The sequence below is a fragment of the Charadrius vociferus genome, unplaced genomic scaffold (genome assembly GCF_000708025.1).
Source record: "Charadrius vociferus isolate BGI_N301 unplaced genomic scaffold, ASM70802v2 scaffold34, whole genome shotgun sequence".
NCBI lineage: Eukaryota > Metazoa > Chordata > Aves > Charadriiformes > Charadriidae > Charadrius > Charadrius vociferus.
The window spans coordinates 756,890-783,365 of NW_009647989.1; the positions used below are offsets into that span (position 1 = coordinate 756,890).

The window sequence follows — 26,476 nt, forward strand, 5'->3', positions numbered from 1 at the left end:
GCTGGAAAATGGGAAGTCTCCACTGCTTTCAAAACTTTCTTGCCACCTGTGTGGGGTTGTCTTTTCTGAGTACGCTGTTACATGGCAGAGACTTCTAGACTAAATTTCTGCTTTGGAAGAGATACTCTCCTGTTAACTTTCGCTATTTTTGTCTAGGCAAATTGACCAGGGCTCACTGACACGGAATATATGTGGCAGCACTTAACAAAGTTATTTTACAGAAATGTAAACACTAGTATTCACCTTACCTATTTTCACTCCTACTCACCTGTGCTGAAGCAGGAACTGAGGAAGAGATCAAATCTCTTCCTAATCTGTGTTCTTCAGCTTCAAGATGACCGGAGGCATGTTGAAGTTATCAGGGATGTAATGGTCACTGTCACCCAAAGGAATATGATAGTACGTGTTGTGTACATGTGCTCAGTAACCTTGTGCAGTCATATCTTTAAAAAAAAAAAAAAATTAAAAATCTTCAGTTACGGTGAGGTGGGTTATTCTTTCTAAATATCACACTTGTAGGGGTAGCAGTAATAAAGAAGTTGAGAAGGACTTTGGCAAAATGGAACTGGGTGGGATTTTTTTATTTTTACTTTTAAGAGAACATCATACAAAATAGATGGCAGGAGAACATAGCTGATAATGACTTACAAGGTGACTTAAAGCTGCAAGTTAATAGTTACATTTTGCCAATGGATTATGTTTGTGAAAGCTATTCAGAAATTCAAAGTAGTACGTTTTTTTAGGACCCGCATGAAACAGAATGCCCAAATCCACATTTAGTCAAAGACCTCTTAAGTTGTCTAAGACCTGTATGTCCCCTGCCTACCATGTTTCTGAATATTGAAAGAGTCGTGTTGTAATGAGTTGTGACATGAATAGCAGAGACAATAAATCAGTAGTTTTTAAATTCATCTAGAAACATTTTGTTGACATTTAAATGATCAGATGCAAAGAAAAAAGGGAATGGCAACTACAGAAAACAAAAATAAGAGTGCTGAAAAACCCTTATAGCCAATAATATACAAAAAACCCAAAGAAATATTTTTCAATAACTTGAGTTTGAACCTTACAGAAGTCTTTTACAAGCATCTGTAAAGTATGGATGATGGCCTAGAAAATAACTGTAAGTTATCTGGAATGGAGATAATTACGTGAGACATGCAACAAAATCTCACTTTCAGCATTGTCAGTAATGTTATTTGTCTATAGAAAGTTCCTCCTAGGTATGAAGAGGGATGGATCAAATATGGAGTTTATTCAAAAGACTCCATTCTGTGGCTGAACAGATTTTTATTTTTTTTTCCTTTAACATTCCCGAACACATAGCATACACTAAAAAAAAATCCCAGTTGAGTCAGGTCACTATTTTAAATGCAATTTAGTTCTTGCATTTAGGCCACACATGGCAATATATGTATACATATGCAAACACACTAATGTATTAAGGAGAAAGAAAAACAGCAGCAAATACTGCCTCTGAATTTAACTGTCTAGAGAAATATAGACATAACAAGACTGCCATTAATCATATACTGGAATTGCATTCATACTCTATATCTCTCTGGAACGTAGTGAAGAAAAATGAGATATTAGAGCTCTGAGAGGGTGAAGTATGGCGTGAACTAGTGTGGTAGCCCTTCTGCCTGCTGCTTGTCTCCAAGACTCCTCCATCATTCTTGTAATTTCAGAGTTGTAGGATATATTTTTTTTTAAACAAGTTATTTAAAAGTTCCAATAGTCCTCCATAAGCCCTGTGATATAAATTGTAAAGAACCAATTTGATCTAGAATCTGGATTGATCAGACCATTTCCATATATTCTTCACATTTTATTCTTCCCAAGTTTGAGTCATCCTGCTCTCACTTTTAGTCCTTATTGGTGTTTTTTGGAATGAAGAGATTTTCTGGATGACTTTTTGCCTGATTGTAGAAAGTACTCTGATTGTTCTTTGCAACCTGTGGTCTGCAATTCATTCCAGCTTGTTCTATAGCATCAGGATCCCTGTGTTTCCATTATTCTATATCTCAGCCAAACTTCCTCTCTTTTTAAAATAAACATTTAATATTTATTAGCTAATTTATTAGAGCACAAGCATGCACATGTGGTTTTTTTGTGTCTAAGCACGCTTCACAAACGTGTCAAACATAGGCACATGCTTGAGCATCTAATAAATGGAAGGGAAAATATACACTAAAGTTACTGGGAAGAAAATTACGGTATTGTAGTGGGGTGTGAGAAGCATAAACATGGTAAAAAACGTGAAGGGTTCATGGTGGAGGGCCATTTTTTTTTTTAAATTCATTTGTTGTTGGATACTAAAACTCTGTGGGGGAGGTGGCCAGTATTAATTTATAAGAAAATAAGCCTTACTGTTTCTACTAGTTGTGGGTGAACTTATTCTCCTAGGAGGAATCATATTTTTCTTAACATTTGATTCATATGATCGCTGTTTTACATTTGGGTAGAAGCAAATAGAGCTCAACTGAAGTGACAGGAATGTCAGCAAAAATAGCTTTATCTTCCTGTATAGGTTTCTACAAGCTGTTATGGTAATTTACCAGTGGAATCTTTTATTTCCAGGCAGATCATTGCAATCCTTATCATATTGCCTAAATCTTTTAATTTGCAGTGCCTTCCAAGATAGGCAAAAGGTCACTCTCAGGCACCCAAAAAATTTGGTTTCAGTTGAGATAGGTGGGGATTTTGTGACAGGCAATTGCTAGCAATATATATGCAAATGCGCTGTATCTCCCCTAGGTATGTGCTTGCTGGAAAAAATGTAAATACATACTTTGCCCTACCACAGTATTTCCTATAGGACAAAGTACGATCAACATTTATTACTGTCTTGTCCCTTACTATAAATACTTCTCTTATTACAGTGTTTTAAAGTCCTCGGTCTACCAACTAAATTTCAACATGGATATTAAATATATATTTCTTTGTCTAAATGGTGAGAATTTGACTGTTTTCATAATAATGATTTTTGTCTGCTTCTGCATATTTTTTCCTCTCAGGAAATTTAAAATCTTGCTCATGTTGTTTAATGAGCTGGCTGGTCAAGCATCTGATGCCCCAGTGGGAACTTTCAAAGTCACTGAACACATTTTTACTTAAATCTAGCTGACATTTCTGTCTGTTTGATTTAATGTATGATTTCCATAGTTAAATTACCAATCAGATGGAGCACAGTACAGTCATTGCTCTGTACTGTAAACACGCATGCATCCCGCACAGAAGTGGGCTTTTTGCTGTTGCAAACATGGCAAGACTGTTTTCAGGTTCTGCTGGTGTTTTGGAGGACTTCAGAAGTCAGTTATAATTAGAAGTAAAATTTTTTAATCCGTAATGAACATTTTGAGTGCAGAATTAGTCTTCGATATTTTATTCTCAGCCCATTTCAGATGCAGCACTTCTCTCTTTTGTTATAATCTGGTGGAACTAGGCTATTGCAAACCATGAAGTATTTGGTATAGTGTTCTGCATGCTACGTTGTCTGACACAGTTAAATGCTACAGTCCTAAGAAATTTTTTTAAGTTATAAATATCCATATTCTTTATATTTCATTTCATTCTATTCAAAGATCTTAAAATGTTTGCTGTCTGCATGCTTCGTGCACTTGCTGTGAAGTATACAAGTATTAATGGTAGGACTTTTGAAGAATTATTTCTTCAATGTTTAGTGAAAATCAAAACTTAAATAGAATCATAGAATGTTTGGAGTTGAAAGGGACCTTGAAGACCATCTAATTCCAACCCCGCTCCCATGGGCAGAGACGCCTTCCACTAGACCAGGTTGCTCAAAGCCCCATCCAGCCTGGCCTTGAACGCTTCCAGGGATGGGGCAACCACAAGTTCTGTTCCAGTGTTCCTGTAGTTTTTGCTCGGCATGGAAGTTCAGCATTCCTCCTACTGTTGTCTAGAAGGCACCTCTCTTCATGCTTAGTGTAAAAAAAACGACCAATCAAACAAAAAAAACCAAAACCCCAACACCCCCCAAAAAAAAACCCAACCAAACAAAAAAACCCCACAACCAAAGTCCATGTATTTTAAGTCTCCTCTTCATAGAATCATAGAATGATTTAGGTTGGAGGGGACCTTAAAGATCATCAGGACATCCTGGTCTCTGTATTGGAGAGACACGGAATTGATGGATAGACCACTCAGTGGATAAGGAACTGGCTGGGTGGTTGCACTTGAAGAGTTGAGGTTAACAGCTCCATATCTAAATGGAAACCAAAGATGAGTGGCATTCCTCAGGGGTCAGTACTGGGACTGGTGCTTTTCAACATCTTTGTCAGCAACATGGACAGTGGGATTGAGTGCACCCTGAGCAAGTTTGCCGATGACACCAAGCTGTGTGCCCTGGTCGACACACTGGAAGGAAGGGATGCCATCCAGAGAGACCTGGACAGGCTTAACAGGTGGGTCCATGCCAACCTCATGAGGTTCAACAAGGCCAAGTGCAAAGTCCTACATCTGGGTTGGAGCAATCTCAAGCACAAATACAGGCTCGGTGGAGAATGGCTTGAGAGCAGCCCTGAGGGGAAGGACCTGGGGGTGTTGGTGGACGAGAAGCTCAATGTGAGCTGGCAATGTGCCCTCGCAGCCCAGAAGGCCAACCATATCCTGGGCTGCATCAGAAGAAACATAGCCAGCAGGCCAAGGGAGGTGATTCTGCCCCTCCACTCCACTCTGGTGAGACCCTACCTGGAGTACTCCATCCAGCTTTGGAGTCCTTAGCACAAGAAGGACGTGGACCTGTTGGAGCGGGTCCAGAGGAGGTCCACAAAGATGATCCGAGGGCTGGAGCACGTCTCCTGTGAGGACAGGCTGAGAGAGTTGGGGTTGTTCAGCCTGGAGAAGAGAAGGCTGCAGGTAGACCTTATTGCAGCCTTCTGGTATCTGAAGGGTGCCTACAAGAAAGCTGGAGAGGGACTTTTTACAAGGGTGTGTAGTGATAGGACAAAGGGTAATGGCTTCAAACTGGGAGAGGGTAGGTTTAGATTAGCTATTAGGAAGAAATTCTTTACTGTGAGGGTGGTGAGGCACTGGAACAAATTGCCCAGAGAAGTTGTGGATGCCCCATCCCTGGAAGTGTTCAAGGCCAGGTTGCAAGGCGCTTTGAGTAAACTGGTCTAGTGGAAGGTGTCCCTGCCCATCCGTTTTGTTCCTCTTAGGGGCCAGCATCTGCAAGCCTGAAATTTCTTGGGTATGTTGTGTTCCCTGCTCCCCTTCTGTGTCTTGATTAGGCAGTAGATAAACTGATAAACATTTTCAAGAGGAGGCAGTCTATAGTTCTGTCTTTTGGCTGGCAGCAATAATACTCCAAACTCTCATATATAGGTGTGCCCCATGCACAGAGTTAAATCAAAGATACCCCCTGGAAAACTACACTAATCCCTGAGCTGATGTGAGTTTTGATAACTATATAGAAGTCTATTTAAGTTCATATACTTTATGTCATAGCAGTTGCAATTTTCCCCTCAAAAAATAAATTATTCTGCTAAAAGGGAAGAGCCGCTCCCGGTCATGTGATTGTCAAATTATGTACATATGACTTCATCCCTAGTCTCTAACAGGTGTTGGGGTCAAAGATCCTTGTTGCCTTCTTTCCCAATAACAGATTGTTGATGTGACCGTATTTTCCTAATGAGGGTGTCTGAAAAATTGGCCTTTTCTAATTTATTCTTGCTTTTTCTGTAGTAAAGTTGTTTTTTTTTTTTAAAAAAAAAAAAGCTTTGAAGGGTGAGAGAAATCACTTTTTTTTTTCTCCTTGAAAATAATGTTTTTATGTAGGGGTTTTTTTCTGTTTTGAAAAAAAAGAAAGAAAAAGCCAGAAAGCAGGAAAAAATGTGTTTTTATACTTTTGTTACTAACAGTGATAAAGTAGGGAATAAAAATTTTAAAACATTGAGTTAATTTTATCCCCCCCCTTTTTTTTTTTTCTCGTTTTTTGTGTGCAGTGAATCTTTGGAACGTGGTGAGGTGGAGGGAAAACCCTGTAATTTTGACATCTTAATCCCAGAGCTGTTGTTCACAAGAGACATGAACTGACAGAAGGGATGTCTGCAATCGTTTTATTTCTCTGAGGTTTTTGAGCACAGCATGTTGGGGTTAGCCTAAGATTGCGGTGGGGGGGGAGTGGGGAAAGGGAGGGTGGTGTAAGTTTTTAAAGGTCTAATTATTGGGTCCATTAAAGAAAACCCAAACCCATGGGCTGGATCTTCATCATGTGATTCTACACCTTAGAGTAAGTACAACTGTCTTCCCGAAGCACTTTGCAAGCTGTTTTTGCCCAATTCATTGCTGGCGTGTAGCCAGCGACAGGAGCTGCAGCTCAGCTTGCTCTAGCTGCCAGTGCTCTGTTGTGTAGGAAGTGAGCCCAAAAATAGCATGCCTTCTTACTACCTCCCTTTAGGGTTCCTTAACAATTTCTCAAAGGTCAGTGGAAGCTAGTATCAATTAAAGTAGCTTTCTGTCTGCTTTTAATGTATGCTCTTATAGGTAGTGGAGAACAAAGTTAATTTGAAATACAGTTCTGCTACCTCTTTACCTGGAATCCTCTGTGAAGTTTGGGCGGTGTGTGAGGATCCAAGGCAAGATGGTTTGCTGATGTCTCACGGGTCAGCATTAAGGTAGCCCAGTTGGGTAGGCTAAGAATCTTGCCTTGGTCAGTTTGCTCTGGCAGGATTAGTATCATAACATGTATTCATTCAGTAGCCTGTGATAAAAGGACCGTGTCCTTAGAATTAGAAATAGCCAGTCTGGCTCCTAGTCACTTGATCTGCTCACAGGCACAGACTCTCTTGAATATTCTGCTTGGTTTATAAATCAGTCAAAAGGTAGAATATCCTGATGGTAGATAACAAATTTATGAGATGGATCTGGAAAAAAAAAAAATGAGCAGAGGTTTTTGAGCTTTGCTTTCATTTAAAGATGACGCAGTTTCACTGGGAGGTTCAGTGACAACTTGATATCATCTAGACAGAGTGATCTATCTGAAAAAAGATTAATGTTAATTAAAGTGGCATTGGAGAACTTCAGCAGATGACAGCAGCCAAGCTGGCTACAAGCTATTTTTAGAAAATTGACTTCATTGCATTTAGTATGACTCATTTATTAAGTTAACAGATGAATCAATAGCTCTGCTTCTTATGGCAGTTACTGAATGTGGAACCATATATAAAGACTGCATTCGTATCTTTGGTCAGAATTCAAATGATAAAAGCTGGCCAGTATTGATTCCATCCAAGTGCACAAGTGTCTTGCACATGATGTAGCTATGCAATAATAATCCAGTGAGTCCATCGGCACATGCGTATGTACAGGGTCATAGGGAAAACTATTCAGAAGGCCAACTTGCAACTATATGGAGAATAACATGGTGATAATTTTAAACTTATATCCAGAATAAATGTTTTTAAAATGAAAAATTCGGTTTCTGTTTTAAATACTGAAACATAGAACAAAGAGGTCATAAAAGGATAACATTAAAATAATGGATAGTTTATTGTTAAGAGAGTCAAGTATTGTTAAGAAGACAAGTTTTGTCTTCTTGAGTTCTCTTCCCATTTGGGCTATGGTTCATTGTCACTTGCCTCCATTTGAACACAGTTCCTCCTGGTTTTTAACTTTCGTTATCTTGGATGAAGTTCAAGTTTTCCCTCTTCAGTGATATTCTGCTTGATTTGTGGAATAGTAAAGCTTCCATCTGTTCCAATACAACTGCATTGGCCTTACTTCAGTTTATTTCCTATATTTTGCTAATTTCTTAGGTTGCTATAGAAACCTTGCTTTCAGCATTCTCCTGAATCTTCCTGCGAATCTTCTCCTGTGAACTTCCTGCAAACCCGGTCTATGCACTATACATCAACTATATGTCAACCTGAGGTGCACTTTTTTCCTAAAATAGTTTCCCTAAAAAAGGACACAAAGTTTCCCTTCTTTCACAAACTCCTGTGCAAATAGTTACATGAGATTTATTATTTCCTAATTATTTTTATGGAATTTCTGTCCTATCTTTTCCGATTCATTCCTCAAAGACCATTGCCAGTTTAACCCAATATAAGGTGTGGTTCTTTGTTTTTATTGAGTCAGCTCTAATTTTTTAGGAATATTTTCACGTGTATTCTGCAAAAGGATTAGAGAACTGGGGTGTCTGTATTACATGCAGGGTATGATACAGACCTGATGAGACTGATGTTTATCAAAATTTGAATATAAATTGTGGGACCTTTCAGAGGTAATCTTCTACATGTATACATGTGAAAAATTAAAGTTAACTAGTATTTAAAATAATTTCACTAGTAAATAATACAGCTTCCTATAGTGTGAAAATACTGCAGTTTGAAAGCGAAATACTTTGTGCAGTAGGTCTCTATAGATGAAGTTTGTGACTGTCTTTTCAGCTTACTGGAAGTAGCTGTCTGTATATTTAGCTTTGCTCTTGGTTGGTTGTGTATTTGTTCTGAGAGAAAAAGCCATTTATCTTGTATGATGCTGGATGTTGTGTTGTTCAACTGGAGAAAAAAATAGTAAAATCTATAATAAAACTAAAATGCGTGAGAGATGAAGAGTGAATCTGCAAAAAAAAGAGTCCTGGTGAACTGAATTCTGGCCTTTCTAACATGTACTTTGCTGCTTTATATTCTAGCATACAAAGCCCACGATAGTTCATGTGTACTCATGCTAGCAGCTCCTTTGCTTTTCTGATCACGCTGTAATTGCCTCTTGAAACACTGATGAAAAAAGTTAATGTAAAATGTTCTAATAAAACCAACCTGCAGAGAGAGCTTGCTCCCAAGAAAATGAAAAAACTTATGCCATGTGCAAGTCCTCTGTCACAGACTGTGTATCGTCCTGTAGCTGAAATCTCTTGTGTGTAATTGTCTGGTCTCTCTTCTTTCAGGTGTCAGTGATTTGAGTCAGGGATTTGCAAAATAACAATCAAACTTCCAGACAGGTCACAATTCATAGTGACACTTAAATGTAATTCACAGAAATGCTCGAAATACAAAGTTTTCCTTAAGTTGGACATAACGATTAATGCATTGATTTTTCAGTTTGCCTTGATTTTACTGTTCTTTCATCACAATGTTTTTGGTTTTGTTTTTCTCAGTAATGTTTGTGTGTGTGACATTGTGTAGTCCCTTACACTGTGGACTTACCTGACTGTGGGAGATGTGTAATAGAGATTTGGTAACACCAAAATAAGTGCTTTTGGATTTCTTTTCAGAGTGTTTACCATGAAGTTGGAATGAACTGGGATTTATGATTTTTGAGTGAAGAGTATGCAGTGTGTTTCACAACTGGTTCTGCCTCTTAAGTTTGTTTGGCGAGTGAATTGTCTGGCATAATAATTTGTGCATGAAATTGAAAGTAATCAAGACATTTTGTCAGGGGGAAAAAAAAGCAGACTGTTCTAAAATTTTATCTGTGTGTTACTATGCACTACTCACAGGCTTCCAAATATAGGCAGCTTAAATCCTTTTTTTCCTCATAGATACATTATTATATAGTAAAAACAAAAATTCTGCTCCTCTCATCATACTGAGGACCAGTGGGAGAGTTCAGACTGTGTTAACTGGATCCTCCCAGCATATGAGATGCCTTTAAACTTCTGTAAAACTCACAACCAAACTTTATACACAAAGTTAAATATCTTTATTATGTCCTCTGTAGTACTGGATTTAACTGGCAATCTATTGTTGTGGATCTCTCTTCCAGGAGTTTTAAGATGGAGTGAAATCTAATGTTCTGAAATGAAGAAAGTACAGACTTACTTAAAAGCTTTGTTTCAGCTCCAAGGCATGTATAGAATTGTATATTTATGTGTCTCTGGTTCTCTTTCAGTTTCAAATTTGCTATTTATTTATGTAGTCTCTAGTATTTCAATATTGTAGAATTCAATGTTGTAGTATTCAATATCCAATATTGTACTATTTCAAGCTAAAGATGTCAGCGTAGAATTGAAAATGTAAGACAGATATGGTGAGCTGGAGCTATAGGTGAAAGGTTGCTTATTTAAACAGTAGCATCACTTTTAATGTCTCTTTCTCTTTCAAAAATGTGGGACTGGTAACTGACACTTTCAATGACGTTGCATATGTGATTTTGTAAAGGAAAATGTCCAATTCAGGAATGCCTAACTACTTTAAAATGCGCTACCGTTTGGACTGCAACTTGGGAGATTTAGAGCATGTTAAACTCTTGACGCAAAACTTTGCAAAAGTATTTGCAGAGAATGATGCTACTTAATGGTTTAAGCAAGCCAGATGGGTTTACCGAGTCAATTATTTTGACTTATGCATATTTTTTTTCTGATGTATTCCAAGAAAGTGCTTAATAGTTGTGCTGAGGGTGGCCCGTAAAGAAATCTTCCAGGTGGAATTCCTTGCTGTTGGAGTGCTGACAGCAGAGGCTCTGTCCTACCTTCTGCTAGAGGATAGAAAGTCAGTGAACTTATTTTTTGGGTTCTCCAGAGTACAGACAGGAATGGATCTGAATGAACTAAATAAAAACTATTTTCTTACAGACCTCATTCCAGTAGCAATAGGACTGACTGGTCATGTGCAACAATAACACGCTGATCTGAGCCATCTGGTATGATGAAGCAAACCTTCGTCATGATGTTAAAACCAATTTCTTATAGGTATCCCTGGAAACACCATTTGAACAAAGATCAGATACAGTGAAGAATTAAAGCTCATGTTTACACTTGCACTGGCAAAAAAAAAAGTCTCAGTTCTCTCCAACTTTCAACTCCCTTGATGATTAGCAGCAATGGAAATTGCAGAGGAAATAGGAGAGAGCAATTGCTACGTTCTAATTGTTCATGAAGAATTTGAATGCTGTAATGTCTGGAGCCCATCTCTACCTCAGAAGTCATACTTGATGTTACTTGGAGCAGCGATGGACTTCAGGCTTGACTTTTCCTATGCAGACTTCATCTTCTGTCTAAAGCCTTCAAACCATTCATTTCTGAGTGACTTAGTTGTGGAGATGTGGAAAGGCAGGACTTATGGGGAAAATCTTAATGTATTTTCTGTGTTACTCTCTTCTTCCCTTTTTAGGTTGAATAAACAGTATGTATACTAATTTCAGGATTGAATACAAGAAAATACGTCTGTATAGAAATGCTGACAATTGGAAGGAAAATATCCAATAATAGGGAGATAATACAAATACACATTTGATAGCTGTCTACTGCTTTACAATAAATAGTTTCTTACATGATTTCCATTTCTGTAGGACCCAGAAAATGACTAGTGTTGCTGTGCAGAGCCAGCAGGGAGGTCATTAGTGCGGTTGTATTTTTAGGTCTGAATTGTCACTGTCAATGATACTGCTTCATGAAATAAAAGAAGCCATATCTGCATGTCTCTGGGGAAAATGTAATATTTACCACCATTTATAGTACATGCTATTCATGCATCTTCAGTATGTGAACTATTCTTTACTGTAAACTTTTGCAGGATATAGACAAATAAGTTCAGTAAGTTCAATGTGGAACAAAACCCCCTATTTTTTCTGTATCAGTGCCAACTATTGCACATCACCCACTTTTCATTATTACCAGTCATGAACTTGAGACTTTTCAAACGTGGAAGCCATAGAGTCTGTGTGGTTTGTGAAGTGTATACGTGCATGTCTAATTAATAAATTTCAATTTCTAGAATTGCATTTGGCTGCATTTAAGACTGTATAGCAGCTTAGTGAAATACTGAGCACAAAGCACATCAGGCTTCAAATATTTAAACTCATCTGTATGACTTTCACAACAAACAAGAAATCATAGAATATGATAACTGATGGCAATTAATGTAAATAATAACATCCTGGTGATGGTAATTCTGCTTAGTTGACCTAATTCTTATCTTTCAGACTAGTGAAGGACAGCACATTTCTAATGTTTATGTTAACCGCATGAGGATTGTCCTTTGGATAAAGAAAGGAAAGGGGTGGTTTTGCTGTTGTTTTGAGGCTTGGTGGATTTTACCTATAAATTGATAGGAGGGATATTTGTGTTTTGGAGCAAGTCATGACACCATTAACATGCTGTGCTTTGTGTTAGTGATTTTGTGACTATTTTTCTTCTGATTTCAGAGCATATTTTTCTTCTCCTGATTTCAGGTTGGGTGGGACTATATCTGCATACAAGATAGTGCCAGACGAAATAGAAGAAATCAAGGTACAGTATTACTGCCTTTCAACACAGAATGGCTTTGCTTGGAGAATTACAGAACTGTTACAATAAAAAGCGATGTTATTTCTTGCGTTGAAGTGCACGGAGTATATAGGCTTTCTTTACTATCCTGTCTGATAAATTTTGAATATAGAAAACGAGAATGATTATTGGCGTTGATTATATGAATTGATTACTTATATGGAGATACATCTTAAACTAAAAATTAAATATAAAATTGAAACCTTGTCCTTTCCAGGCATTTTAAGTCCCTCTTTTAATCAATAAAATATTATTTTCTGTAGGCATTCATCTTGGTAGTTTTTGATGGTTTGTACGTTTAAAGAAATACCTGTTGAAATCTTAAAATTACGAAGTAATAAAAAACTGTTAATACTATTTCCTTCTTATTTCTTAGTTGATGAATGTATGTAAGCTGCTGGAACATTTTATTGTCCACTCAATTCTAATCTATCATGGGGGAGTGGGGAGTGCCCAAATTAAAATTATTAGATCCATATTTAGGCATCTAAAATAGAATTTTTGTTATTTTTACAAGTACCATTTATCTTCAGCTTAAGTTGACTTCAGTTGGGTTTGATGCCAAAACTTGTGTAATTCAACGTATTTCTGTTTTGTTACCTGAAGACAGATGCAGGACTACTGTGAACATTGAGTTACATTTTCATACCAAAAATAAATACAAATGTAGTGTCCTTTTGTATGGAGATCAAAAGCACATCCATTTTTTTAAGACAGTACTACCTGTCTTAAGAGGATAGTATGAAGTCATTTGTACTCAAAGTCATTAAAAGCTCTTTGTTTTTTGGGGAATGACAACAATAAATACTGAAGTTTACCTCCAATGCAATGTGCATTGTGAAAAAACTCACTTTAGCCAAGTCCACTCGTGGGAAGTACTTCAGTAATGTGTGTCAACTTTGTTCTTCAGTGGAGTAAAAGATGAGTATTAGGTGGGAATTTGACCTACATCTGGTAACATGGTCCGTGTAGCTGGTTATTTGTTAGATTGGTAGTCAATCGGTCTGACATATTGCTTGCTCATTATGATTACTTAACCCCTTGTGCTGTTTCATATACTCATTTTCAGCTGTGCAAAGGGAGTCAAGAGTAGTTTAAAATCTAGTAAAGGGAATTGGTTGCATAATCATCTGATCTAGACATGACTTCGCGGTGTGTAAAGTTGTGAGGATTTATTCTTCTTCAATTAATGTCAAACCCACTGTAAGCAAATACAGTGGCTGCCTGTATCTGCATCATTTAAAGCTATCACTCTGCTGTGATCAAAGTTTATTTCTCTCCTCTGAGATTCATGGACTCCTCTGTCCTGAATTATCAAGAGGAGCATGATTTATTAAGATAGATCCAATGTTTAGACTTTAGTATTAGAAAGAAAGAAGGTTTTCAAAACTTATTAGTGTTATGTTATATTTTTGTGATGTTCAGAGAACTGCACCAAAACTATAAAACCAAAAATGATTAAAACCCTAAACCATAATCTTTCTCCTACAATATAAGAAATCCAAACCCATTGACATTTTGCTAATGTTGAAGATGGAGAAAAAGAAGCTGATATTTTTGGTTTTATTGTGCAAACTGAGTTCAGTGAACAAATTAAAATGGAATGCTGGGAAATACGAAATAATTTTATTTTTAAGAACTTGCTGTATTAGCCAAGATCAGTAGTCACAGGAATATGTTTTTCTCCCGGCCTGCTAAGGAGACCTGTTCTGATTTTTCAGCTTTCTTACTCATTTGGGGTTTAAATGCTTGAGATCCTAGCAAACAGCAAAGGATGGGTTACTCATTGATCTCAGTTTTGCCAGCGTGTAAGTGTGGAGGTAGGATTGTATTGTTCTAAGTCAGAGCTATTTAAAGTGTTTACAAAAAATCACCTTTACTTGTTTCTGGTAGCTGTCTTGTCTTGTTCAGGTAATGGGGTTTTTTAGAATGTGACTGAAGTCAGCCGACCTCTCACACCTTAAATGATTGAACTTCTCAAGCTGTAATACAGTAAGTGTTAGTCATATGAAATAAGGCATTACTGGAAGATGCTAAGACACTAGCAGTGAGTATAATGGACAAATCTATATTGAATATGGAAACGTATTCTTTTGTTTATAAGTATTTTGACTAGCAGTTGGCAAACGGGGAGACTGAGTATTCTTGCAGTAAATATACAGGGAGTTTTAACTTCTGAAAGGTTCTCTAAGCAGATTTGAGTAGAAAAAGGAGAGAGGAAGAAATGAAAGAGAAAGCAAATGAGAGTATTGGGATGTTACTTCTAGAGAGGACAGAATCTTCTTCCATACGCAACAGTACAGAGTTATTTTGCCTCACAACTATCCCTCCCCTATTTAAACATGAAATATTTAAGGGGTTTAGTTTAATGAAATATGCAAGAAGAATAGCTTTGGTTTTGATACATGATTTAACTTGACAGGTTTCTGAATTATATTCACAGGAGTTGGAATATTCATGTTCTCCGATAGTCTTTACAAAATAAACTGCTTGCTTAAATGGCATAGGAGGGTACTTTATCAGACAGAGAACAATAATTACTATGAGAAATAAATAAGGAGTCTCTTTGACAGCATTTCCATATATTCTAGAAAAGGTGGTAGATTAACCTCTTTTACAGCTCAAAATAATTTGAGGAGAACAGATGTATCGATTTTGTTGATTCACATAATTACATCTTAGGCAGAACAGCATTGTAAGCAGAGAGTGTATCTCTGAGTTTATGGAAGAGGAAAAACTCTTAAGTTGTAATACACCTGCCAGTTGAAAAGTATCTTTAGAAGATTAATGAAACGCATGTTTCTAAATGTATTAGTAATTTCAAAAATAACCTTTATAATATATATATGAGAATTTGTTTGTCCGTATTGCAATGCTCAGCAGATTTTAACAGGTGTTTCTAATGTGTTTAGAATATATTTATCCTTGCATGTAAGTGATTTGACTATGTGTATATATGTATTGTGAGATCATACATGGTTTATGTATCTAGAATATTGCCTGTACATATGTGACACTTTCTTTGAATTAGTGTATGTGGTCAGTGTTGGATATAATCAAAGCAGTGTATCCTGCTGACCAAAACTAAGTAGTGTCTGGCATGCTTATAAGCATATGAATTAGGAGTATTTATGGCAGAAGAGATAGTATGTACCCTAACTACCCTCATGCACTTTACCAAGGTTAGGCAGAATTCTGTGGAAACAATCACCGCTACAGTTCCTCAGCATCTGCATCAGTCTGAAATGGAGTTTGATGTAAATTACCTTCCCTAGACTTTTGTCATAAGTGCTTAGATTCCCAAAGCGAGAGCGCTCAAAAGGCAACTATATCAATATCTCATCACAGGTTTCTCCCCTGAAAACTTTTCTAGAAGGTAGAAATGTCTTCTGTCATAGGATCTTAAGGACCAATGCTTCAGTAAGAAAAGCTTTCAGAGGAGGAAAACCTGAGTGAATGCCTAAATGGATGTACTGCCATCTGCATTCCTGTCATTTCGCTACACCGGTTAAAGCACTGGCACTTCATTTTTAGTACCTGCTGGTTTTAAAATACTGCAGGAACTGATGAAGACAATAAATACAGGAATTACAGCATATTTCTGAGGAAGTGTCACTGTTTTGACTTTCTGTAGACTTCTGTTCTCGTCGGAATTATTCATCCTGTAAGCAAGTAGCTTTTCAAATTTGCAAAAATGCATTGGCAGATTTCAGCATTGTTCCACGTCCACTGCAGTAGTGTGTTGTTCCAAAAAGAGAGGTCCTCTAAGCCAAAAAATTTCATGTACATAGGGACTGGTGAGCATATCAAGCAACACTGGTTTTGAACGTCTCCTGATTGGAAATGAAAGCAATTGCATTTGAGAGGAAAAGAATAGCAGCAAACTTAACATTTCTTTATTTCTAGTTAATGACATTCATGACAAAATACAATTTCGTTCACAGTGTGGAGTTTGCCTCAGGAGTAAAGAGCAATTTATAACTCTTACCAATGCGGGAAAATTTGTGTGATGTGCCTGTAGATAGTTTTATATGTCAACAGTAGCATCTTATGGTTTATAATACCATGAGAGATACTTTTTTTGATTGTAGCATTCTGTCATTACAAAGGAAATGCGTGATGTTGTGAAAGTTTGTTAGTCTAGAGGAAGACTTGGTGAATGAGAAGACCACTCTAACAGATTTCTAAAAAAATACTTGGTTTGCTAGGATTTGCAAGTCAACAGAAGAAAATAATTTAATTGTGGTGTTTTTTTTTTTTAAGTGCTTCCCCATATGCTTTTCATGTAGGCACATGCATTCATCTCATCGTCTCCAGACCAGAAATTAATCTGGCAGCAGGTGTTCAATTCATAAAACTAATATGCACGAGAAAGACATTGCCATTGTATTTCATTCCTGTAATACTTGTGGTACGAGACAGATATTCCAGTGTAGAGAGCAAGGTTAAATGGTTACCTCCTCTGGTAGATAATTTTAAGAAATCTTGTTAGAAATTTTTCTTGGTACTGGTTGTAAATTTCTAAATTTAGATGTAAAGCAGTTCTGGAAGAAGATGGGAGTTTTCTTTCGTTCCATTATCCACCCTTTCACACAGAGACATACTTCATGCTCCTCAAAGAACACCCATAATTCTTCTATAGATGCTCTTTAAATGAAAGCACATACGCATAAACTACTAAAGGCTGCATTTAAGACTACAGGCCTTTTCCCCTGAATAATGACAGGATAGCTCTCTTTTTTTCTTTCGAAGTATGTGTTCACTTAATAGTTTAATGTATGAAAATCCTTTTCATGAATAGCTGAAACACATTCCTGTCAGATTGTCTTTGATCAGTGAGGCAACAGACTCCAGTGATAAAGATCCAAGAGTAGAAAATTATAAAAAATGTGTGAGAGAGGGAAGTAGCCAGAAGGGAAATGGGGAGCACTGTGTCTTTTTAGAGGTCAGTTGCTCGATGTGACTTAGGAATTCATGAGATTTTAACTTTTCCACACAACTGTATTTAGGAACATCTTATGAACAAAGTAGCCGATTTCAGTTGTTTCAGGGCAAAGCTGGACTCTCTGCCAAAAAAAAAAAAAGCATCAGTCTATTCTGAGACTTTCTCGGAGATCATCTGGTTTGTAGACCTTGTGGTGTCCTGTAGCTACATAATATATGCAAAATCTGTTCTTTATGTCGATAGGAGTAAGTGATGAAACTCATGCAGCCTCTGTGAGCAGTCAAGAGACGCTGCCCTTGATCCTTCAGACCATTTTCATGTTTATCAGTGTGTGGAAAAAATAAGTAGCCATTTGTCAGCAAGTGCCAGTTTACAGTCCTGTATCAAGAAAAAAACATGAATGGAAGAAAGGTAGTCATTAGTACTGTGGTGGATAGTCCATGAGAACAGAATTGTGTTTCAAAATATCCAGACTTCACAAAGCTGGCTTCATGTCTCAGTAGTGGGTCATAGAGCATTTAAAATTTCCTGCATCTTCTCCAGAAGCAACAACGCATTACATAAAGGAGGAGATGTCCTGTCATCCCAGTTTTGCATAGGAAGTCTGGGATCTGGTTTATTTCGTCATTGTATTGATGTTCATCTGCTAAGTGTGTCAGCATTTGCCAAGGCTGTCCACAAAAAGTTTCCCCAAGGTTTGTGATGGGAGGCATCACAAGTTAGTGATAATGCTGAGGTCATCGCTCGTGTATCTGTTTGGATCCAGCACAAACAAAAAATAGATTTCCCTCCAGTTACCTTTCAGAATAAGAGGTTTTTGAAGAAGTTCAAGCTGTTTAAAGAATGAGCTCCCACCAATCCTATCACTGGGAAATGTAAAGCACCAAGAAGCCTTACTACTTACCTTGCAGGAGGGACAATTCTGGTTCTCAGGTTTTCTGTTAATGTTTTCCTTCTACCTCTCAGATTGGAATTATGAACTCATGGCACAAGAGCTCTTACTGAGTAGCCTGACAGAAAAGGATATTATCAATCAAATGTCTAATGAGTGTTAACAAGTAGTATCTCCATAGACTCCAGAGCTTACAGATACAAGTTGAAAAAGAGTTAAAGGCAATGTGTGATGGTCACATGCGTTCTTCCATGATGACATTACTAGTCATTCTGGACTGTGTGTTGCCTAAAACTGAGGGCTTGTCTTTTAGCTCTCTTAATATGCCCTCGGAATCTGACCCTCCAGTAGACAGTTTCATTGTGGTCTTGCAGCCAGGAAAAGAAGGTCAAGTGTCTCAATCAGTAACAAAAAACAGACATTATTCTGAGATTTCAATTTAGTGTATGAAATCCCTGATAAACTTCTAGGTTTGGATCTCCTACTTGGTTCTCAGGTTTCCATAAAGGAGACTTTCTTATTACTATGAAATGAGCTAGGACAGTTGAGAAGAGGGACGTGTTACGTTAGAACAACTTTACAGGGAAATATGATGAGACATAATTGAGGTTTACTTGATATACACACGGATTTCTTCCCAAGTTAATTTCTAAATCCTGCATTAGCAGAGTCAATCACTGATTAGTTTTCTTTTTCAAGCTACATATGAATCACAAAAAATGTGAATTACATTATTTAGATGACAGAAAGAACTTTGAGTTTTTACGTGCTGTATTAATCCTTAAATGATCTTACAGACTTTTGTTGTTTCCATGCTGGAGAGTGTGAAAGGTTTGTGTGTGAGATGATGCAACAAAATTGTGAAAAATATCATATGAAACAAAAAATTACTTTAGTTGTCTGGACATATGTATGCACTCATGCTATAAGCACATATATAGTCACTTAGGCTAGAGATTTGCATCCGTTGCAGTATCGATAATGTGCTCTTGGCTCTTTCTCATCCCATGGCATGTGGTTGTGCTCCGTTCTTTTAGTTCTTGTCAACAACTGTGATGTCATCTGTTGCGTTATGTCAGTTTTTCTTCTCATTAGTCCTTTGTTGTTTTAAGTTAGTTTAATTTCTTCTAAAACTGATTTTTCCTCTTTTTCTGGAAAGCGCAGCCTGTGTTACACTGAGTTCTGGCTTAAAATCTGTTTTTTTGGTGCCAAGCCTGGCTTTGCAAGCCTGAACCACTGTCTAGGCACACTCACACCAGTGAAAGATGAGTGTTTCATAAGAATGCCTTTTCTATTCTGGATTATTTTTTTTTCCCCGCACCTATAAAGCCAGTAGTTGTGGATATCAGTTTTGACTTTTGGATTGTTTCTGCTCTGATAGGTTTGAGATTCATTTTGCTTGAAGTACATGAGTGTTGTCCATGCTATAGCTATTGCTATCTCAAGTTTTTGTGTAGAAACTCCTTAGGGAGTACTCACTGAAGGGGCTTTTCATCTGTTTCTCTCATTTTCTGTGGATGATGGATACTTACTGCAATCACAGACCTCTCAACCAAAAAACATCTGTACAAAAAGAATGTAAAATGAGAGATGGCCAAAGTGTCTGTATTGCTGTTCCCTGATTATTGGACAACAGGATTCACCCCTGCCCTTGCAGATGTTCCCTGGCATTTGATGGTATTTCTTTTAGGCCCAGGCAGTTGCTGCCATTAGCAGTATTACAGACATACTCCATACTCTCTGCCTTGCTGCTTCTGTACTGTTTTGAGAGAAGTGCATGATGTAAACCAAGCAACCAGGACAGGGGAAGCTGGGCATCGGTTCTTTTTGACATCTGGCACTGAAAAGGCTGAGTGACTTTTTTTGATTTGGAAGAGATACTGGCAGGTATCTGGGGGTGGCCCAAATTTCTTTGCCTCTGTTAGTGATTGAACTCTGATCACTGTTAGGTCTGCTGAGTGTATCGCAAGCACTCCTCTGCTTTCCTGGCAAGTACATCAAATGCCTAGATGCTCTGGATGAAAAAGCATACTCACTAAATTTCTGCATGAAAACAGGAATTGTCACTTCTTGTTTCCCTGCTGTCTTCCATCTTATGTTTCGTAGGCTGTGTGGCCTCGAAGACTGCATGGCTCCAGATATGACAGGGGAGACCACCTCACAAAGCTACCTTCCTCTTACAAGCTGTCTTGAGTATAGAAGATGCTGAAGCATTGTTAGTAATTCCTGTTCTAATGTGAGAAGGATTTGAACTAATGCATTTTATATTTTATTGTGAAATTTGGTCTTACAAGCAGCCAAAAGAAGTTTAGCCTGTGTTTTGCAGATCATGGAATACTGCAGCATGGCGAAGGGAAGGGCAGGAAGATAGTGCATCCATTTAAGTTGAAATGCCATGCCAATGACATAAAATCATTTTAGTAATATGATTGCTTACTTTCCAAAGCAACAAAAATAGTTCTGTAATTCTCCTGCAGAGAGATAAGTATCTGTAGGATGAAAAAAGAAAAACAGCTGAAAGTTAATTTACAGGACAAACCAGTATATTGTTGATCTTTCAGGCCTTTCTGGTTACCCAGCATTTAAGCATTGTCGGTGCTGTTGCCCTTAGGAGGGGAGATTAATGTGTATCAGATTTTTCATTACCACAGTCCTGTTTATCTGTTAAATCTTTCTTCACTAAATACATTAGAAACAAACAACAAGAAATTTCAAATCTCATGTTGTTTTCCAGCATAAAAGATATCCCTGCTTCCCTCTGTGGCCATAGTAACCAATTTTCTCTGACTTCCTCCTGGCTTTCTTTCATTTTCCCTTTTTTCTAAATACATATCTTTGTACCAGTCATCACCTGGAAGCTAGTTAGGTCTTGGGGCATTTTCTTATTTGCTCTAACACAGTTCTTGTGCTTTTCATCTGACCTGGTATACTGGGCAATGTTTTCAGTGGCCTCCGTTCTCACTGGAAAAGTCAGTTCTTAAATGAGATCTCACTTAGCCTGAATGAGAGGAGAAAACATAGCTCAGCTTCATTAAGCAGCAAATAGCTTTTGGCAAGTATATAAGTAAATCGAGTTTATATAAAAGCCCTAATTGTTTTCCATGTGACCTGTTACATTAAGTTTTGTTTGGTTATATTTACCCTATAAGAATGTATTGTGGTGACTCTCTTTTGAGGTCTATGAAGGAAATTTAATGTTGTCTTATCATAACTGATAATGTCATAATTTGTTAGGGACTTAATGGAGTTTGAGGGGGATCTACAGTATGGTCTTTCCTTGTGGTGAATAGATTTCAGAAAGTTCTTTCTTTTTATGGTTGTCAGAATAGATGAATACTAATACTGTATATATAGGAAAAAAGAAGATCAGTTGTTGTTTTTTTTTTAAAAAAAAAAAAAACACCTTTCAGGTTCTAGAGCTATTTACAGGTAGTGTCATAGTGAATTATGAAATTTATTATTTGTAGAGAATTGAAGTACAACTGAAAGGAGGTTGTAGTGAGGTGCAGGTCAGTCTCTTCTCCCAAGTAGCAGACAATAGGACAAGAGGGAACGGCCTCAAGTTGTGCCAAGGGATGTTTAGATTGGATATTGGGAAAAAATTCTTCTTGGAAAGGGTTGTCAAGCATTGGAACAGGCCGCTCAGGGAAGTGGTGGAGTCACCATCCCTGCAGGTATTTAAAAGATGTGTAGATGTGATGCTTAGGGACATGGTTTAGTGGTGGACATGGCAGTCTTAGGTTAACAGTTGGACTCAATGATCTTAAAGGTCTCCTTCAATCTAGACGATTCTATGATTCTAACTGCAAATAAGGGCGTTGAAATACTGAGTTATTGGGTGACAAACAGTCTGATGAAATTCAGTGAAGGTAAATGTTAACTAATGTGTATGGGAGGTGTGGAAAAATCCTAAATTTGCATATAAAATAGGGGGCTCTAGTTTGACTATTGCAATCCAATAGTGTGTGAGAATGTGCTAAGGTGGTTACTATTAGTTCAGTGTTCAGGAGCAAGACTGTGAGGAATTGTTAGGAAAGGAACCAAAACCAGAACGCAAAACCCTTTCTGTTACATGTGAGCCTCTGGTGTCCCACCATGTACACTGGTGTGTGAAGGGCTGATTCTCTAAACACAAAAATGACACAGTAGGGCTGAAAAAGATTTAGAGTCAGATTATAAAAATTATCTAATTTATAGAAACACTTCCATAGGAGAAACAGATAAAGAGACTGAGACAGAAACATCCACAAGTGACACATTTGGTTGCATTTTAGCAACATTCTTCCATATTTCTACTGCACTTTTAAAATTAGCTCTCAGGACTTAATTTATGCAAATTGTATGACTGCCTCAGAGCAGGCACTGAAGCTTTGACTATGTCTTCTATTGGTTGATAATCTACTGATTGTAAGGAGGAAAAAAAAAAAAGAAAAGAAAAAAAAAAAAGAAAGGAAGGGGTTCCTAATATAACAGAAAGCATTCACTTAAAACTGCTGAAGCTGAAACCTTACCTGGTTATAACACAGCAGTCATCTCTTCATCAGAAACCAGTTCAATAGATTGTATTTTACTGGAAAAGATTTGTAAGTGGCAGAGTGCAGATAATTCTGCTAAAATAGTGTAGTTTATTTTGCTTCTGTAGTATGTTTTCTATCTAGATGCTTTTTATGTTGTGTTTTACTGGCTTGATTGCAAAAACACAGTAGGAAGACACCAAAACTACATATGCCTTCCTGTGATATGCAGGCTTGTAAACTGTATTAATAGAGCGATGCTTAGCACTTACACCTAATTAAATTTCTCTGATAATTAAAATTTTATATGATGCCTTAATCCTGTTAGTTACCCTATCATATGTAAGGTCTATTGTCTAAAACAGAATAGGAAACATGAAACGTTTGTAACAGAAAACCAACCAACAGCTTCCTTCAAGGAAATGCCATAAGGGAATGTTGTAAAACAATATTAATAGACATGTTGAGCCATGTGGCTAAAGGCATTTTGTTTGCTCAGATGCTTTTTTTTTATCAGATGCACAAAATTCATCTAGATGAGATTTCATGCTGATGAGCTGTATCTGAGCACAGCTGTAAAATGGAAAGTTTTAAGTGGCTTCTATGTTTTATTGAGTATGTTGTGTAAGTGGCTCGTCTGATCTCTAACAGCGTATAAAGCTGGACTGTTAGCTTAACTGGTGTCCTAAAGGCTTCCACAAATGGATGGATGTCTTCTAGCTAAACAAAATCAGAGCAAAGCATGTGGAGACAAAGTTAAAAATGCCTTCCTTAGCCCTAGCCACCGCATCCCTCGTGCCAAGAACTGAACAATTATCTTGAGCCATGTCTATGTTACCAAGTCATGCAAACCAATAAAATGCATCTAACTATAAAGTAAAGCATTTGGTGCTGGAGAGCCAGCATCCACATTGTATGTTCTTTGATATGTTTTATTTCGAACTACTTTTAGTATGATTCTGTGAACTATGTGCCTCTTAACAGCTGGAGTGGATTACATGTGCTCTTGAAGTCCATCTTCCAAATAAGTTTTATCTGAAAGGATTCTAGTTGATATGCTTAAAGACTGACTACTTTGCGATATAAACCAAAGTCTGGTAAGCAGAGAGCTATCAAAAGTGCACTGCTCTTTTGAACTAACAGGCTATGGTAGATGTGTCCCCAGCCTCCAGCCCGTGTATTCTCATACCACAATATATCAAGGTTACAAATAATGTGAAATTTTTAATATAGTACCGTCATTACCAATGAAACACCATTTTCTGAGCTAAGCCATGCTGGCAGATTATTAAAAAAAAAAAAAAAAGATGTCTAGGCCAGTGGTCTCCAAACTTGTCGATCGTGCACCCCATCAGCAAAAAATTTTTGAGCATGCACCCACCAATATATGTATATTCTCATATTTTCTCCCTGCATCCCTGTGGATCATAGAATCACTTAGCTTGGAAAAGACCTTTAAGAGCATTGAGTCCAACTGTTAACCTAAGACTGCCATGTCCACCACTAAACCATGTCCCTAAGCATCACATCTACACATCTTTTAAATACCTGCAGGGATGGTGACTCCACCACTTCCCTGGGCGGCCTGTTCCAATGCTTGACAACCCTTTCCAAGAAGAATTTTTTCCCAATATCCAATCTAAACATCCCTTGGCACAACTTGAGGCCGTTTCCTCTTGTCCTATGGCTTGTTACTTGGGAGAAGAGACAACCCCCCCCCCTTGCTACATCCTTTCAGGTAGTTGTAGAGAGCGATACCGTCTCCCCTCAGCCTCCTTTCCTCCAGGCTAAACAACTCCAGTTCCCTCAGCTGCTACTCGTAAGACTTGTTCTCTAGACCCTTCACCAGATTTGTTGATCGTCTTTGGATGTGCTCCAGCACCTCAACATCTTTCTTGTAGTGAGGGCCCCAAAACTGAACACAGTATTTGAGGTGCAGCCTCACCAGTGCCGAGTACAGTGGTACAATCACTTCCCTAGTCGTGCTTACTGCACTGTTTCTGATATAAGACAGGATGTTATTGGCCGCCTTTGCTGCCTGGGCATACTGCTGGCTCATGTTCAGCCGGCTGCTGACCAACACCCCCAGGTCCTTTTCTGCCAGGCAGCTTTCCAGCCACTCTTCACCAGGCCTGTAGCGCTGCATGGGGTTGTTGTGACCCAAGTGCAGGACCTGGCACTTGGCCTTGTTGAACCTCATACCTTTGGCCTTGGCTCGTCAATCCAGCCTGTCCAGATCTCTCTGCAGATCAAGACTCCTACCTAACTTTGTGTCATCTGCAAACGTACTGAGGGTGCATTCGATTCCCTCATCCAGATCATTGATAAAGATATTAAAGAGAACAGGCCCCAATACTGAGCCCTGGGGAATGTCACTTGTAACTGGCCACCAACTGGATTTAACTTCATTCACGACCACACTTTGGGCCCAACCATCCAGCCAGGTATTTACCCAGTGAAGAGTACGCCCATCCACATCATAAGCAGCCAGTTTCTGCAGGAGAATGCTGTTGAAGGCTTTACTGAAGTCCAGGTAAACAGCACCCACAGCCTTTCCCCCATCCACAGATTGGGTCACCTTGTCATAGGAGGACATCAGGTCAGTCATCATCTTGCATACCCAGTTTGGAGACCACTGGTCTAGACTATTGAAATGATTTACTGGTTCAGGTAGTATCACAACAGTAAGTAATGAAAAACAGGTGACCCTGCTCTGGCAGGGGGGTTGGACTAGATGATCTCCAGAGGTCCCTTCCAACCCTAACCATTCTGTGATTCTGTAACAGGCCTGATTAGCTGATTCCTAGATTGCTCAGTACTAATCACTCCATAGATAATAGAATTCTTAAAAAGCATTTTGAATTTTCCCACACTTTTGGTTTATGTAAGTTTGGTTTCGACTCAAGTTGTTGTTTTACTTCTGTGCCTGTCATAGTTTACTGAAAATCATCTAGCATTCAAAATTTTGTCTGAGGTGTTTATAAAATTGCAAAATATCACAGAAATGTTACTTGAACACATTAGTATCTTAATGAAAATCCTCTTGACTATAGGTTGTTAAAAGAATCCAGAAAAAAATTGCAGGGAGAAGTCTATTCCACATTGGAAAATACTATATAACAACAGTTTTAGGTATGGAAGCTCAGCAGATATGTTAGCAGGCTGAAAGGAATTCTGCCCCTGAATTCTGCTTCTGTAACATACGCATGCAGGAGGAAAAAAGCTTTCCCAAGAACGTCCTCCATTTTTTTTCTGAGATAAAAAGTCTTATTCTGTTAAATAGCATTGATAACCACCATATTTTATCTGGTTGTTTTTGTGTGCCATAGTTTATGGAACTATTTTGCTTCATGGCTTTTACATAAGGGAGATAAGAAGTGATGCCACAGGGTGAGGAGAAGACAAACGTGAGTGCAGGGTGCAGGTGCTGCCAGAATGAAGTAGGTCCATCTTGAGTGCGGGCATCAGATTCCTAAGGAAGTGGGAGCAATATGGACAAATTATCTCAGAGAGATATGGTTGTAACAAAAGCCATTTATTTGTGCCATGGTGTGTGGAGACAACACTGATTATATATTTGATCAGACAACAGTAGTATTATACATTTGGATGCGAGATTAAATAGTTTGCTAAACAATGTTTTGATACTACAGTACAGATAATGTAATTTGCTGTGGCCAAAGTCACAGTATTTGCTCTTCTGGAATATCTTTGAGCTTCCTGTGGGAGAGTTCCTAGCATGCACCTATCTAGGCAAGAAAAACGATTCTTTTAAAGTTAAACACTAATACAAGATTAAAGTTTAATGTTTCTGTTTTTCATTATCCCCGTGCTTTTGATATGTTCTTTTTCTGGAAAGCCCCATGATAAAATAGCTAGCATTTTGATTTTACTCA

The 26,476-nt window shown here is 37.9% G+C and overlaps 1 protein-coding gene across 1 annotated transcript in view; it reads left to right on the plus strand.

Annotated features, from left to right (window-relative positions):
• GPHN (gephyrin) overlaps positions 1-26,476 on the plus strand; it is a 215,333-nt gene that overhangs the window by 23,779 nt on the left and 165,078 nt on the right. The window contains exon 3 of the mRNA XM_009883501.1: positions 12,136-12,193. Within this exon, the coding sequence (XP_009881803.1) occupies positions 12,136-12,193 (58 nt within the window). The remainder of the gene's footprint in view (positions 1-12,135; positions 12,194-26,476) is intronic.